This window comes from Nerophis ophidion, linkage group LG28 (assembly GCF_033978795.1).
Source record: "Nerophis ophidion isolate RoL-2023_Sa linkage group LG28, RoL_Noph_v1.0, whole genome shotgun sequence".
In the NCBI taxonomy this organism is placed as follows: Eukaryota; Metazoa; Chordata; class Actinopteri; order Syngnathiformes; family Syngnathidae; genus Nerophis; species Nerophis ophidion.
The window spans coordinates 32,344,295-32,362,384 of NC_084638.1; the positions used below are offsets into that span (position 1 = coordinate 32,344,295).

General features: G+C 39.2%; 1 protein-coding gene across 2 annotated transcripts; it reads left to right on the forward strand.

Moving 5' to 3' along the window:
- Positions 1 to 1,664: 1,664 nt before the first annotated feature.
- LOC133545275 (endonuclease 8-like 1) lies at positions 1,665 to 14,209 on the forward strand. 2 transcript variants are annotated; one of them, XM_061890696.1, is made up of 10 exons: positions 1,665 to 1,719; positions 4,353 to 4,410; positions 6,198 to 6,341; positions 6,531 to 6,873; positions 9,036 to 9,144; positions 9,212 to 9,296; positions 9,386 to 9,507; positions 9,584 to 9,611; positions 9,693 to 9,763; positions 9,828 to 14,209. In XM_061890696.1, the coding sequence occupies exons 6-10, from the start codon at positions 9,230 to 9,232 to the stop codon at positions 10,212 to 10,214; spliced, it is 675 nt and encodes a 224-aa protein (XP_061746680.1). In that variant the 5' UTR covers positions 1,665 to 1,719; positions 4,353 to 4,410; positions 6,198 to 6,341; positions 6,531 to 6,873; positions 9,036 to 9,144; positions 9,212 to 9,229; the 3' UTR covers positions 10,215 to 14,209. The 2 variants fall into 2 exon arrangements, with proteins under 2 accessions (XP_061746680.1, XP_061746679.1); XM_061890695.1 differs by lacking the exons at positions 1,665 to 1,719; positions 6,198 to 6,341; positions 6,531 to 6,873 and having other exon boundaries at positions 4,388 to 4,410.
- Positions 14,210 to 18,090: the final 3,881 nt, after the last annotated feature.

Consider the following 18,090-nt stretch of genomic DNA (forward strand, 5'->3'; position numbering starts at 1 on the left):
TGACCAACAGGTGTTATTATGTTGTACATTCCAACAGGTGTTATTATGTTGTACATTCCAACAGGTGTTATTATGTTGTACATTCCAACAGGTGTTATTATGTTGTACATTCCAACAGGTGTTATTATGTTGTACATTCCAACAGGTGTTATTATGTTGTACATTCCAACAGGTGTTATTATGTTGTACATTCCAACAGGTGTTATTATGTTGTACATTCCAACAGGTGTTATTATGTTGTACATTCCAACAGGTGTTATTATGTTGTACATTCCAACAGGTGTTATTATGTTGTACATTCCAACAGGTGTTATTATGTTGTACATTCCAACAGGTGTTATTATGTTGTACATTCCAACAGGTGTTATTATGTTGTACATTCCAACAGGTGTTATTATGTTGTACATTCCAACAGGTGTTATTATGTTGTACATTCCAACAGGTGTTATTATGTTGTACATGGCTTACACACCTCCTCTTTCTGCTGTAAACATTGTGAATGATCCACTTGACACTCCCGTGGGGAAACTTTGCTTTGATCAAAAAAATAACAGAAAAATCCTCAGCTTATTCCAAAATGATTGTGTGTCTGTCTCCTATGTCATTTCCTTATGGAATAATGTTGTAAATGACATCTGTTGGACCAAAACGTGGTCCCTTCCTAACAGGTATTTACTTAGCAACAAAGTCAAAGAGATATCATTTAAAATCATCCATCGCTATTACCCTGTAAAGACTGTGATGGTTAGATACAAAAAGGACATTGATGTCACCTGCACCTTTTGTAACATGCACCCAGAGACTGTTAACCACTTGTTTTATACTTGTGAAAACACTCCATCACTATGGCAGGCATCTGTCGCTTCATCCTGGACAATATTTATGACAAATTTGTGCTTTACTTTAAATATGTGATTTTTGGTTTTACACTGTATGAACAAAAAATTGAAAAGGAATTCTACCTTTGCAAGCTCATTATTTTATTGGCTAAGTTTTATATTCATAAATGTAAGTTTCTTAATACCCGTCCTATCTTTTGTGCCTTTAAAAAAGATCTGGAACTCTAACAACAAAAAAGCTGTGAAACCGATGATGCTGTGTTCCACATTTAAGTTGTTTGATGAATCTGAATAAGCCTACGGCTTTGCATTTTGTTTATTATTTATATATATGTTTGTATTCTTTTTTTATTATTTTGAACTTACAACCCCCTGGCGCTGTTTTGTACTGTTTTCATAATGTTTTATAATGTTGTATATTGTTGTTTGTCTTACTGTTTGTAATTGTTGACATTTATAAATAAACCTTTAAAAAGAACAACTAAGTGTTGGCTTTCTTCTTCTTCCTTGTTTTAGTTGAAGGTAGGCGCACTGACAACCTTCAAATGTTACGCCACCTACTGTTTCCCCGCTTCTTCTTCTTCTGACGTTAACTGATGGCAAATAACGCGTCATGTCCGCCGCCGTCTGATAGAAAGCATACATTTTCAAATCATTTGAAAATGATGTCCTAGCCAAAAAGGGCTATTTTCAGATGGACATATAAGGAGAAAATGAACTTGATGTAAATCCTGAGATCGCGAGATTTGGCACGGCACTCCATGAATCTGTCCAATCAGATTGGCTTTTCCTGAAAAACACGCATGCGCATTAAGTGGGCGGATGTAATGATTTCGATGGGAAGAAATAATATTCAGCATCGAAGGAATAACAACTGAAAGTAAGTAATACCATTTATTGTTTCTCTTTTGGTATTTATATGACTTTAACACACACCAGTTATTTGTTTTAAACTACTGGAACGTCACGCAGTTACGGAAATAGAGCTATAAATGCCGCAAGCACCTTGCTAGAAGTTGTGATAGTTACCTCCACCGAGGTAAGTATAATAACAAGAAGTGAAATAACAATGAGAGAAATAAATGTTCAGAGAACATTTGAAGTGGAACAATATACATTACTGAACACATAATATAGAGTTTTACATTTACAAGAAGTTCCACCTATATTCCAGCAACCTTTGTCTGTATTTATCTTCCACCCAACTCTCTCCTTTGAGGCACACATTAAAAGCGTTACTAAAACGGCCTTCTTTCATCTCCGTAATATCGCTCAAATTCGCTCCATTTTGTCCACTAAAGACGCCGAGATCATTATCCATGCGTTTGTTACGTCTCGTCTCGATTACTGTAACCTATTATTTTGGGGTCTCCCCATGTCTAGCATTAAAAGATTACAGTTGGTACAAAATGCGGCTGCTAGACTTTTGACAAGAACAAGAAAGTTTGATCACATTACGCCTATACTGTATATACCTTTATATACATATATACATACATATATACTGTATATACCTTTATATACATATATACATACATATATACTGTATATACCTTTATATACATATATACATACATATATACTGTATATACCTTTATATACATATATACATACATATATACTGTATATACCTTTATATACATATATACGTACATATATACTGTATATACCTTTATATACATATATACATACATATATACTGTATATACCTTTATATACATATATACATACATATATACTGTATATACCTTTATATACATATATACATACATATATACTGTATATACCTTTATATACATATATACATACATATATACTGTATATACCTTTATATACATATATACATACATATATACTGTATATACCTTTATATACATATATACATACATATATACTGTATATACCTTTATATACATATATACATACATATATACTGTATATACCTTTATATACATATATACATACATATATACTGTATATACCTTTATATACATATATACATACATATATACTGTATATACCTTTATATACATATATACATACATATATACTGTATATACCTTTATATACATATATACATACATATATACTGTATATACCTTTATATACATATATACATACATACATACTGTATATACCTTTATATACATATATACATACATATATACTGTATATACCTCTATATACATATATACATACATATATACTGTATATACCTTTATATACATATATACATACATATATACTGTATATACCTTTATATACATATATACATACATATATACTGTATATACCTTTATATACATATATACATACATATATACCTATACTGTATATACCTTTATATACATATATACATACATATATACCTATACTGTATATACCTTTATATACATATATACATACATATATACCTATACTGGCTCACCTGCACTGGCTTCCTGTGCACTTAAGATGTGACTTTAAGGTTTTACTACTTACGTATAAAATACTACACGGTCTAGCTCCATCCTATCTTGCCGATTGTATTGTACCATATGTCCCGGCAAGAAATCTGCGTTCAAAAGACTCCGGCTTATTAGTGATTCCTAGAGCCCAAAAAAAGTCTGCGGGCTATAGAGCGTTTTCCGTTCGGGCTCCAGTACTCTGGAATGCCCTTCCGGTAACAGTTGGAGATGCCACCTCAGTAGAAGCATTTAAGTCTCACCTTAAAACTCATCTGTATACTCTAGCCTTTAAATAGACCTCCTTTTTAGACCAGTTGATCTGCCGCTTCTTTTCTTTCTCCTATGTCCCCCCCTCCCTTGTGGAGGGGGTCCGGTCCGATGACCATGGATGAAGTACTGGCTGTCCAGAGTCGAGACCCAGGATGGACCGCTCGTCGGGACCCAGGATGGACCGCTCGCCTCTATCGGTTGGGGACATCTCTACGCTGCTGATCCGCCTCCGCTTGGGATGGTTTCCTGTGGACGGGACTCTTGCTGCTGTCTTGGATCCGCTTTGAACTGAACTCTCGCGGCTGTGTTGGAGCCACTATGGATTGAACTTTCACAGTATCATGTTAGACCCGCTCCACATCCATTGCTTTCGGTCCCCTAGAGGGGGGGGGGGGTTGCCCACATCTGAGGTCCTCTCCAAGGTTTCTCATAGTCAGCATTGTCACTAGCGTCCCACTGGATGTGAATTCTCCCTGCCCACTGGGTGTGAGTTTTCCTTGCCCTTTTGTGGGTTCTTCCGAGGATGTTGTAGTCGTAATGATTTGTGCAGTCCTTTGAGACATTTGTGATTTGGGGCTATATAAATAAACATTGATTGATTGATTGATTTTTATAGTATTGGAGTGTCGAAATGACAAAGGGAAAAGCTGGAAAACGATGAAGAAGAACTGGTAAAGAAGTGGAATCAAATAAAAGATCAAGAAGGACTGTAAAGTTGCTGAGTAGACTGGTATAGTGGTGGTGCATTAAACTGGCAGCAGATATAATATGTGATACTTTCTTTTTCTTCCTGCAGTCATCCCGTCCTGCAGCATGCACCTATGTGAATGTGGAGAATGACCAGCAATGTCCAAGTAAGTTATATGTATATGCCTGTTCTTTCTTGAAGTCAATTAGTTCTGATTGAGATTTACAGATAAAAAGCTGTCCACAGTTTGTCAGGAACAAACATGAAAATATTGCTTTCTTTGACCCTGATTACATTAGCACATATGAAGAATGAAACTTCAAATAGGAGTTATCTCAGCATGTGTAATTCATGTTTTTGGAACCTTTCACCTCCAAGTTAAAGCTGGTAGGTAACATCAGGTCATGACTAAGGATGTAACAATATCAACATTTCACGGTATGATATCGTCATAGTGTTAAAGCCAGGGTAAGATATTGTTACAAAAATGTCAAAGTGTGTTAAATGACGTGGGAGGAATGTTTAGGATAAACACACTTACTGTAATTGAACACAAACATCATTTTCATATGTTGTAATCATATTTATCATTAAAAACAGGTATTTTAGGTGCAAAGGAATGGTGCAGAATTTCAAGTAACACACAAAAACCAACATTTTCAAATAAGTGTCTTTAAACTGACATAAACAGTAAACATCCAGTGTAACTAATGTAGAACAATAATGTTTCTTTTGCCAAGAAACTATACTGTGTGTCCGGTATGTTTTTTTTTCAATACAACTTGGTATTATTGTGGGTTTGATGACCTTTTTAGCACATTCAACAATACTGCCATTATAATGCAAACAGTGATCATTTTGGTCACAGTAACGGTGATATGACATTTTGATATTGTTACATCACTGCTGTTTAGTTGAGTGTTTTTAAACTTTGAACTTCCTAAGAAACTGCCCTTTGCAGTCCAAATTGTATTAGTTTGTAGAATACTGATTCTTAAGAGTTAACTAATAATTTGACTTTTAATCATGTAAATACCTCACAAATGCATATTTTCCCTTGCTGACATCTTGGTTTCACATGAACGATATTTTCCAAATAACGGTTCTAACATATAACTCATTCTAATATATTACTCCTATTCCCTAACTTATTGTAGACATTGTGGTGTGTAGTGTCAGCAAATGTCTTATTTTGTGCATGTCCACATTTCCTCTGGTGAGCTGCAAGGGCTCTGGGTCGATTTGGAAATGGTCTGGATGAACGTGGCATGCTTTACCTTGCAGTATGCAGACTTTGTTTAAGGTTCAACTAACACGACAGTTATAGGCACAGAAATATTTCACAGCAACAATTCCTCGGCTAACCTAAGCACAAACGTTCCCATCACTCCTGCACACTTCCACTTTTTCGCCCTTCTATAATGTCCCGTTTGAACCTTGTTTTCCCACACGGCGGGTTTTCATGGGAGAACCAGTTTACTTCTCAGATGAGCCCACTTAATATTGTCAGAAAAAAACACAGCGACTGGTGTTCTCGTTTGATAGCGTCACACATCACGGCATTATTGTGACAATTCTGAAATCAAAATAAGGTTATGTTTACAATAATGTTGCATCCCTCGTCAAGATCCTTTCTCATAGGTTTGGTTTGCTGTTGTGTATTTACTAATGATTGGCATTAGCATCCACAACTTTCTTTTTATAGTGTGTGTTGTATTGTGATGAGTTACATTTAACACTGTGGATGATGTGTTACCACAAACACAGAAGATACGTAAACATGAACTACAATGCGCTCAAGATGTGGGGAAAAAGGAAATGCATTCCATTAGCTGGATTTGTATAATGTGTTCAATTTATGTCAACTTCCTTCTTGTTTTGCATGTTTTTGTCTGTTTTTTTTTTCAATGATTTGAATCTTTAGAGTTTTTTGGTTCCTCTTCTTTGTGTCAGGGGGTAGCAGCAGGGTAACACTGCATGAGGCGGTGCCCCCTGAAGGAGCCCAAAACACTGCTCTTCAAATGGAACACATCCAACCTTCAGGTGACCGTGCAGGATGTACCACTCTGGAACATCAAGCCTCTCCCCACCTGCCAGGTACACCCACCGTCTTCTGTGGCTGAATAATGTTTTGCTGTGAATTTTGTCACAAAGCAAATCCTGCTCAAATGTGACAAACTTTGGAGTGTAAGAATGTGAGCGATATGCTGAGATGTTATACGTTTTGCCTTGTGACAAAATGTTATCAAAAAACCTTTAGTGATTTGTATTCTATTTTAATTTCAGCACATGAAAATATTTCTACTTCTGACCATCGAAGAGAATGGAAAACCATTTTCTAGATCAGCCCTCATACATCCTCCTGATGGCCTAACAACTGAATGACATGTCGATGCTGAGTATGATCCATTTCAATCATTTGAGGAAGCTCTCCCTGATATAGGGGATTGGATGTACAATGACGGACATACGTTTAATGAAGGATTTGAAGATGGTTTGAGTGAGGAGTGTGCAGAAGAGTCCAATTTCAAGGACACAACAGACAAACCAATACATGACAATGCATCAGAAACCATGGCAGAGTGCCTTCTGATCAGCATGGGTTATGTAAACTGCCCTAAAGTCACAGGTAAGGCCCTAAGCCATATGCTCAAAATGTTCAAGTTGCTTTATCCCGATAGTCTGAACACAGACTGCTTAAACAGTGTGCAGAAGTTCCAAAACTTTTTTTTATCCCACTCTGCATCATCGCCTACTATATTACATAAATCCTCCAAGAATTGTTTTGGGCCAATAGAAAGTAAACAAATAAAATGCCTGCTTTGTGGGACCAGTGTGTCAGAAGAAAGGTTCTAATCCTTTTTTTAAAGTATGTACAGATTGATTTCTTGTTTACCACAGCACATTCATGTGCCAAATGGGCCCTCGTTGGTGAATATAAACATGCAGGTTTTTCTTTGCTGCAAGATAGTGTAACATATGAGACATGCAGTCATGTTATTCCCCTATTGGAAACCTCTGCAGTACAGTAGTATTCTTGGATGACATATTGGGTAAAGTTGTTTTCCTTGACTTCACATCTATGCCTGGCATAGTGATTGCAGTTCATTTCCCCAACACACTTGACAAGTTTGAAATAATGAAGAACTGAACTGGCCTAAGAAGCCACAAATCAAATCTTTAATCATTGTTATAAATGCTCTGAAAATACACACTGATGTGATGTTGCCGTGGATTCTGTAAATATGTACTGTATATGGAGTATCATTGTTGATGATGTTTTTGCATTGTGTGTAATATTTCAGTGGCAAATATATTACATTTACTTGTTTAATAAAGCCACTGTCTTTTTTAATGAATACATAGGCCTACTATGCTACTGCATTTTAATATTAGTCCTTATGATGGTGGTTGGAGAGCCAAATATCTTCTGAAGTGGTACTTTGTTAAAAGAGTTTGAGAACCACTGCTCTAGAAAGTTCACAAATGTTAAAAGCTCTTACAAAGTGTCTTGTGATCATATCAGTATTGTTTGGGTTCAGTTTTAAATCTCACAATTGTAGTCACCGAGTTACTGTACATGACGTGTGGATAAGAAATCAACAAATGAAGTCCAACTTTATTTAAATAAACCATTTAGATTACAGACCATATATCCATATTGTCTGAATTCATTATTTTCTCCCAATGTTGGCATGAGATCAACTGGAATATGATTGAGGTATAACTAAATTGAGCCCATTAAAATGCATTTTTTTAGAAAACGGGTATATCTAACAACTCAAATAGTGAGCAGTGAGAGACAAAACCAAGTATATCTCTCACTGAGACATCATTGAGACATATTGAAACCAATACTCATCAATTGTCTTTTTGCCGAAATAGAAAAGAGACATCTGAGAACTCAAACAGTGAGTAGTGAGAAACAAAACCAGGTGTTTCTCTCACTGAGTCATAATTGAGACATATTGGAGACCAGCTCATTCATCTCTCATTTTGGTCTTAGTTGAAATGGGGAAAAGAGATAACTATTAGACAACTATGAGATCTCTCATAGTGCTCACTGTGAGCCTTATTTCTCAGGAGATACATTTGAGAAGAATGAGAAAACTACTTTGGTCTCCATTAGTGCTCTTTTATGTCTAGGAGATAGATATAAGACATACATGAGATCTCATCTTCAATTTTGCTTTGCTATGGGAAACAAGTGTTTGATGAGCATTCCTCAACTTTTTCGGTCTTTTTTGACACTCGTGCCAGCTTTTTTTAAGCTTGTTGCAGGCATCAAATTCCAAAATGAGCTAATATTTGCACAATAAAAAGTTTCTCAGATCCAACATCAAATATCTTGTCTTTGCAGTCTATTCAATTGAATATAAGTTAAAAAGGATTTACAAATCATTGTATTCTGTTTTTATTTACCATTTACACAACGTGTTACTTCACTGGTTTGGGGTTTTGCACATGTTGACAGTACATTGCAGTGTTATTTTGTTACAGCCGTGCCCACTGTGTGAAGTACTTTTGCAAGACTCCTAGCAATAATATTACACTTCACCAAAGAGCCTGCTGTAAAAGAAATGACCATTGAATGAAGATACATACTCAGGTCACCGTGATCTGAAAAGGAGAGTGAAGAATGTTTTTGTATTCCCCAGATTCTAATCATCTTGGATGAATAAACAAGCAATTCCTAATTTCACTTGGAAATGTGTTTACTATAAAAGTGTAGCACTGTTTCCACACAAAATACCTTCTGTTTTTGGAAAGATGCCCATGTGTGTCTTCCAGGTTGAACATTCCACCCTTTGTGCCTGCCCGGACTGTGCTGGAAGGCCTCGAGTCAGAGGATGCGTGTGAAGACAAGAAAGCTGTAAAAAAGGAGATCCATAGCAAAAAGGTCAAATAAGTACAAACAAGTATTTTACCTCGATTATTAACAGTTTATTTTGCCCAAAAATGTTAAGGGAGCCAAAAAGGACAAAATGGAAGAGGAGAATACAGACCTGCTCAGACTTTGCCACACAGTACCGCTGGAGGTGGTGAACTTAGGTAAGAATCCATGTTTCAAGGTTGATCGGGGTGGGGGGAAGACAACGACACAAAGGTGCTCCTCTTATTTAGACTTTTTGTTTATGGAGGTGGGAAAGGTTACGATCCAGAGAAGAAAGACTACTCAGGTTTTGAGGCCTGGTTGCAGTGTTACTATGTGGATGGAATGAAGTCTGTACGCGACCACAATGGCAGGACTATGTGGTTCAAAGTATGCAAACACATTTTCATACGTAACAACTATATTTGTAGCACGTATTGACTAATATAAAATGGTGTCATTTCAGGGCGATCCAGGTCCTATGGCTCCTAAAGGTAAACGCCAGAAAAAATAGTTGAGATACCATTACACATAAGAGAAAGCTTAGTGTGTCTTTATCTTTTCTCACACACCAGAATCAAAGTCTCCAAAGGCCAAAAAGAGAAAAGATACAGATGCAGACCATGATTACCCCCGCAAGAAAAAGGTATATTCAGTAGGTAATCACCACCAGCACATAGAAATCTAACCCCATTGTGGCTGTACTTCAGGTGTCCAGGAAACACAACTCTGACAGCACAGTGAAGAAAAAAGCAGCCAAAAAGCCCACAAAAGCAGCAAAGGAAGAAGAAAATGGACCTCAAGAAGAAGCCACACCCAGAAGAAGATCAGCAAACACACCTCAGCAAGAACCGAAATCCACGTCAGGCAGGAGGAAAAAGAACAATACAGAGCCAGCTGCAGGTCTGATTCTAATAATACTCCCATTTTCTGAAAATATTAAGAGCCTGATCTTTGAGGATCCAATTCCCACACACTTATCTGTGTGCGCAAACTATAAAATTGCATGTACTGTTGGTGGACGTGTTGTATGTGATCTACTTTGTGCAATTGATAGCAGCAAAAGTGGCACAGATCACCCTATTTTTGTGTACTAGAAGCATTATGTGCCCTTGGAAACACTTCTTTCCCTCTACATTCATGTTATTATGCTCTCCACACTGGAGGGGGGCTTATATTAGATTATAGCACATATCGATCATCTAACACCTTTTCTGCAATATAGAATCACAGTATGTATACTATTTGCAGCAGGAATGATCAAACTGCATATTGCAAGACATTTTTTTTTAGGAGTTATACTAAATACAAAAAAAAAAAACGCAACGCTTTTGTTCTTGTTCCCAATTTAAATGAACTCAAAGATCGAAAACTTTGACTATAAACACAAAATACCTGTTCCTCTCAAATATTGTTCACAAATCTGTATACATTTGTTAGTGAGCATTTTTTCTTTGCCAAGATAATCCATCCCACCTGACAGGTGTGCCTTGAGCTGTCCAAAATAAAAGGCCACTGTGAAATGTGCAGTTTTATCACACAACACAATGCTTCAGATGTCGCAAGTTTTGAGGGAGCGTGCAGTAGGCATGCTGACTGCAGCAATGTCCACCAGAGCTGTTGCCCGTCAATTAAATGTTTATTTCTCCGCCATAAGAATAGAATAGAATAGAAAGTACTTTATTGATCCCTGGGGGAAATTCAGCACCACAGTTCGCTCACAATAAACAATGATAATAATAAATAATATAATATATATGAATAATACAAATATATTCTACATTTAAGTGCAGTCAAGGAACATATGCATTATACAGTCTGATGGCTGTCGGTGTGAAGGACCTCCTGTGTCGTTCCGTGTTGCATTTTGGGAGTCTGAGCCTTCCACTGAAGGTGCTCATTCTCTCTGCAAGGTCCGAGTGTAGTGGGTGGGAGGTGTTGTCCATAATGGCTAGGAGTTTTGCTAGACTTCTCTCTGACACCACCGCCAGAGAGTCCAGCTCCACTCCCATCTTGTTACTGGCCTTCTCTACCAACTTGTCCAGTCTGTATGTGTCCCTCACTCTCAGCCCACTGCCCCAGCAGGCCACGGCGTACAAGAGGGCGCCTGCCACCAGCGACTCGTAGAACATCTTCAACATCTTTGTACAGACGTTGAAGGATCCTAGCCTCCAAAGGAAATATAGATTCGGCTCTGTCCCTTCTTGTAGAGGGCCTCAGCGTGTTTTGACCCATTCAGCTTGTTGTCCATGTGTACTCCGAGGTATTTATAATCCTCTACCATGTCCACATCCACCCCCTTGATGGAAAGAGGGGTCGCCAGAGTACTCCTCCTCCTTCCCAGGTCCACAACCAGCTCCTTGGTCTCCGTAACATTGAGCTGGAGGTGGTTCTTTCCACACCATGTGACAAAGTCCTCCACCAGTGTCCTGTATTCCTCGTCATCACCTTCCTCAATACACCCCACTATCGCAGAGTCATCAGAAAACTTCTGAAGGTGGCAGGACTCTGACTGATAGTGGAAATGGGTGGTGTAAATGGTGTAGAGGAAGGGGGAAGAGTACTGTAGCCTCCGGGGCCCCGGTGTTGCTGACCAGCCTGTCAGACACACAGTCCTGCAGTCGCATATACTGTGGTCTGTCAGTCAGGTAATCTACAACCCAGGACACCAAGGGGGCCTCCACCTGCATCTTCTCCAACTTCACACCCAGTAGCCCAGGCCGTTTAGTATAAGCCGCCTCCAAAGGTGTTTCAGAGAATTTGGCAATACATCCAACTGGCCTCACAGCCGCAGACCATATTGATTGGCTGAGACCTGCCACCCGGACAGCTGCTACAACAATTGGTTTGCTTAACCATAGCATTTCTGCACAAACTGTAAGAAACTACCATGAATTGATTAACGTGGACCCCGACTTAAACAAGTTGAAAAACATATGGGGGTGTTACCAATTAGTGGTCAATTGTACGGAATATGTACTGAACTGTGCAATCTACTAATAAAAGTATCAATCAATCAATCTGTCTCAAGAAAGCTCATCTGCATGCTCGTGGTCCTCATCGGGGTCTCGACCTAACTGCAGTTTGTCTTCTTAACCAACTTGAGTGGGCAAATGCTCACACTCAATGGCGTCTGGCACAATACAGAGGTTTTGGTATGTTATTATTGACAGCGAAACCATGTGCATTTTATTGATGGCATTTTCCATGCGCAGAGATACCGTCACGAGACCCTGAGCCCCATTGTTGTACTAATCACCCGAGGCCATCACCTTTATAAATAACATTTACTAACTCATGTTGCAAGGATCTGGAAGCTAAAAACATCCCAGTTCTTGCATGACCAGCATACTCACCGGACATGTCACCCAGTAAGTAATTTTTGAGAGGAATATATATTTTGTGTATAGTAAAAGTTTCAGATCTTTAAGTTCAATTCATGATAAATGGGAGCAAAAACAAAAGTGTTGCGTTTATATATTTGTTCAATACCATATTTTTCGGAGTATAAGTCGCACCTGCCGAAAATGCATAATAAAGAAGGAAAAAAAACATACAAGTCGCACTGGAGTATAAGTCGCATTTTTGGGGGGAAATTTATTTGATAAAAGCCAACACCGAGAATAGACATTTGAAAGGCAATTTAAAATAAATCAAGAATAGTGAAGAACAGGCTGAATAAGTGTAGGTTATATGAGGCATAAATAAGCAACTGCTATGTTAAGCTAACATATTATGGTAAGAGTCATTCAAATAACTAGAACATATAGAACATGTTATACCTTTAACAAACTATCTCTCACTCCTAATCCATAAATCCCATGAAATCTTATACGTCTAGTCTCTTACGTCAATGAGATAAATAATATTGATATTTTACGGTAATGTGTTAATAATTTCACACATAAGTCGCTCCTGAATATAAGTTGCACCCCCGGCCAAACTATGAAAAAAAAACTGCTACTTATAGTCCGAAAAATACGGTGCATATTTTCTAAATCAAAAAAGGAATACCATTAAAAAACAACATAAATTAATAGAATTTGGTTTAATCGGCCCTTTAAGTTGTCCAGCAGCTATAAAATGATATTGCTGAATATATATCTTCTTTTTATTTCTAACAGTCCAAATATGACATGCACACGTAGAACAAAGGCTTCTCTGTTCAGTTGTCTTTGCAGCGTGATGGCCTCCTTTCTCACAGCCCTGTGTGCAACTATGTCAGTTGTCTTTGCAGCGTGATGGCCTCCTTTCTCACAGCCCTGTGTGCAACTATGTCAGTTGTCTTTGCAGCGTGATGGCCTCCTTTCTCACAGCCCTGTGTGCAACTATGTCAGTTGTCTTTGCAGCGTGATGGCCTCCTTTCTCACAGCCCTGTGTGCAACTATGTCAGTTGTCTTTGCAGCGTGATGGCCTCCTTTCTCACAGCCCTGTGTGCAACTATGTCAGTTGTCTTTGCAGCGTGATGGCCTCCTTTCTCACAGCCCTGTGTGCAACTATGTCAGTTGTCTTTGCAGCGTGATGGCCTCCTTTCTCACAGCCCTGTGTGCAACTATGTCAGTTGTCTTTGCAGCGTGATGGCCTCCTTTCTCACAGCCCTGTGTGCAACTATGCCAGTTTGCACGCAGATTTCAGACTTTTTAAGAGGCACGATACTGCCTGCAGGACACTTTCAGCATTGATAAATCTCACTGTTCATGTTGAGTGATTTGTATTTGCATTTTCTCCTCCCAGTATTGTGGGCATTCTGATAATCAACATATATTCTGCATACATCATTAAGACAAATATGTTAAATGGAGGGAATAAGCGGTAGCAAATGGATGGATGGGATGGATTGCACTCCTTATTTTGCTCATTAATCGACAAATATTTAGATCAGCTTTGCGTGTGCTAACAAGTTTGCATGTGTTTTGATACACATAAACCTTTTGTAGATTATACTGTAAGTGTGGTAAACTTACTTTTTGTTGCAGGCTTCAAGACACGTAGCGGGAGACTGACAAGACAGAATGTCAAGTAAAGGACATCTATTGGAAAATACTGTTTTTATTCCATGATACATATTTTTAATAAACATTCCACACGTTTATTCTTGGCATACTTTTCAATCACAATTCACAATACAGTAAATTATTTGATTTAATGTGAAGTTAATTATATTTATATAGCGCTTTTCTCTTGTGACTCGAAGCGCTTTACATTGTGTAGCCCGATATCTAAGTTACATTTTGAAACCAGTGTGGGTGGCACTGGGAGCAGGTGGGTAAAGTGTCTTGCCCGAGGACACAACAGCAGTGACTAGGTTGGCAGAAGCGGGGATCGAACCTGGAACCCTCAGGTTGCTGGCACGGCCACTCTACCAACCGAGCAGAAATGATGGCTACCGAGCTCTACTCTTTCCTCTCTCCCTCTTGAGTACAGGTAAAAAAACCTTCTTTATGGTGACGGCCACCTATGTCACGTGACACATGCTTCTGTTCTTTGTGTACACATCCACAAACACCACGTGACATACACACATGATCTGGCTCCTACAATGACTAACATGGCTCATTTGCATAATACACTAAAAACTACTTGGGTCTCTGAGGCAGACGATGAGAGTCCTGTAAAATGTATACATACAGTGGGGCAAAAAAGTATTTAGTCAGCAAGTTCTCCCACTTCAAATGATGACAGAGGTCTGTCATTTTCATCATAGGTACACTTCAACTGTGAGAGACGGAATGTGAAAAAAAAATCCAGGAATTCACATTGCAGGAATTTTAAATAATTTATTTGTAAATTACGGTAGAAAACAAGTATTTGGTCAACCATTTAAAGCTCTCACTGATGGAAGGAGGTTTTGGCTCCAAATCTCACGATACATGGCCCCATTCATTCTTTCCTTAACACGAATCAATCGTCCTGTCCCCTTAGCAGAAAAACAGCCCCAAAGCATGATGTTTCCACCCCCATGCTTCACAGTAGGTATGGTGTTCTTGGGATGCAACTTAGTATTCTCCAAATACGACGAGTTGAGTTTATAACAAAATGGATACATGGATGATACAGCAGAGGATTGGCAGAATGTCATGTGGTCAGATGAAACCAAGATAGAACTTTTTGGTACACCAACAACAGGTATGTCACACCTGAGAGACATGGCACACACCAACAACAGGTATGTCACACCTGAGAGACATGGCACACACCAACAACAGGTATGTCACACCTGAGAGACATGGCACACACCAACAACAGGTATGTCACACCTGAGAGACGTGGCACACACCAACAACAGGTATGTCACACCTGAGAGACGTGGCACACACCAACAACAGGTATGTCCCACCTGAGAGACGTGGCACACACCAACAACAGGTATGTCACACCTGAGAGACGTGGCACACACCAACAACAGGTATGTCCCACCTGAGAGACGTGGCACACACCAACAACAGGTATGTCACACCTGAGAGACATGGCACACACCAACAACAGGTATGTCACACCTGAGAGACGTGGCACACACCAACAACAGGTATGTCCCACCTGAGAGACGTGGCACACACCAACAACAGGTATGTCACCTGAGAGACGTGGCACACACCAACAACAGGTATGTCACACCTGAGAGACGTGGCACACACCAACAACAGGTATGTCACACCTGAGAGACGTGGCACACACCAACAACAGGTATGTCACACCTGAGAGACGTGGCACACACCAACAACAGGTATGTCACACCTGAGAGACGTGGCACACACCAACAACAGGTATGTCACATCTGAGAGACGTGGCACACACCAACAACAGGTATGTCACACCTGAGAGACGTGGCACAAACCAACAACAGGTATGTCACACCTGAGAGACGTGGCACACACCAACAACAGGTATGTCACACCTGAGAGACGTGGCACACACCAACAACAGGTATGTCACACCTGAGAGACGTGGCACACACCAACAACAGGTATGTCACACCTGAGAGACGTGGCACACACCAACAACAGGTATGTCACACCTGAGAGACGTGGCACACACCAACAACAGGTATGTCACACCTGAGAGACATGGCACACACCAACAACAGGTATGTCACACCTGAGAGACATGGCACACACCAACAACAGGTATGTCACACCTGAGAGACATGGCAAACACCTACTACTCAACAACAGGTATGTAACATTGGTATATTGATCCAGATCAGGAAGTAGTAGAACCCAAAATGCTCAATGGTTAAGGCTGCTGCCTCTCACACGGTACTACTGGGTTCAAATCCACAAGATCTTGTTTTTTGTTTCATCTCTATCATTGTTAAATGATTGCATTTGTATATTAGTGAAAATCCTGTCTTGCTGGAACCCAGGATACCTCAATGGTCAACACTGTGATCTTCAAATATGGGGGCACTGGGTTTGAATCCCAATTGGTTTGATATGTAACTTCAGTTCAAAATTGAGCTCCACCTCAATCGTAGTTTACTGGGACAGATGTCACGATTCCATTAATGAATGAGCCAGACTACACTTCCAACAAGACTCAGGATAGCTCAATGGTTAACACTGCTGCCTCTCATGCAGAACTACTGGGTTCAAATCCATTGTTAGGAGGCGTTAGTTTATTGTTTTGCCTTGATCATAGTTCACTGATAACATTTGTATATGAGCGAGAACCAAATTTTGTTGGGACCCAGGATAGCTCAATGGTCAACACTGTGGGCTCCTAATACAGGAGTCGTGAGTTCAAATCCCATACATGGAGTCAGTAATTTGGCAGTATGGCGTCAAGACGACATACTTTGTGGGCTGCTTCTTCTCCCCCACACAGAGTAATGTTATGTGCTACTTCTTTGACTAACATATAGTTGAAAAATTAAGTCAACACTAAAGCTAATAATAATCCAAAATAAAATGTCAAATAGTCAATGATGACACCTCAGGGGTTACCTGTGTGTGTGTGTGTGTGAGAATGAGTGCGCGTGTGTGTGTGTGTGTAGGAGTGTGTGCGAGTGAGTGTAACTCCTGAGGTGGGTGGGAATAGGATAAATAAAGAGCGTTGACCAATGAGCTCTCCTGGGTACAAATAAAATAAAATAGGTTAATTGTAATTGGATAAAAAAAAAAAAAATTAAATTATTATTTTAACATTACATGGGAGAAATGACACAGTTACAATATTTGTCAACTTGCAGCCTCCAGCTGATCTTTTAAATTACACATCGACCCAAGCAGGAGTCGAACCCCACACTCTTCAACCTGAGTCAACAGTCTTAACCACTGGGCTATCCTGGGTCTTGATGACACAATTTTTTTTCATACACAAATGTAATCGAGGACTGTGGCCCAGTAAAGTTTGATGAGGTAGAACAAAAGACACACAACCTGAGTGAGATTTGAACCCAGTACTTTTCATTCCAAGTCAGATGTCTTAACCCCTGGTCTATCCTGGGTCTTGTGAAGAGAAGATTGTGTTCTATACACAAATGTAATCGAGGACTCCTGGCTCAGTAAAGTATGACAAGCTTAAACAAAATTTTGTCAACATGAGTGGGATTCGAACCCAGTACCTGTCATTCAGAGTCAGCAGTCTTAAACACTGGGCTATCCTGGGTCTTGATGAGATATTTTTTTTTTCATACACAAATGTAATCGAGGACTGATGGCCCAGTAAAGTTTGATGAGGTAGAACAAAATACAGTTAACCTGAGTGGGACTTGAACCCAGTACTTTTCATTCCGAGTCAGATGTCTTAACCCCTGGTCTATCCTGGGTCTTGTGAAGAGAAGATTGTGTTCTATACACAAATGTAATCGAGGACTCCTGGCTCAGTAAAGTATGACAAGCTTAAACAAAATTTTGTCAACATGAGTGGGATTTGAACCCAGTACCTGTCATTCAGAGTCAGCAGTCTTAACCACTGAGATATCCTGGGTCTTAATGAGATATATTTTTTTTCATACACAAATGTAATCGAGGA

Bases quoted from the DNA above. Each gene is read 5' to 3' on its own strand.
- LOC133545275 (XM_061890695.1), top strand. The intron at 9,145-9,211 runs GTCAAATAAGTA...AAAAATGTTAAG, and splicing joins AGGAGATCCATAGCAAAAAG to GGAGCCAAAAAGGACAAAAT. The intron at 9,612-9,692 runs GTAAACGCCAGA...CTCACACACCAG, and splicing joins AGGTCCTATGGCTCCTAAAG to AATCAAAGTCTCCAAAGGCC.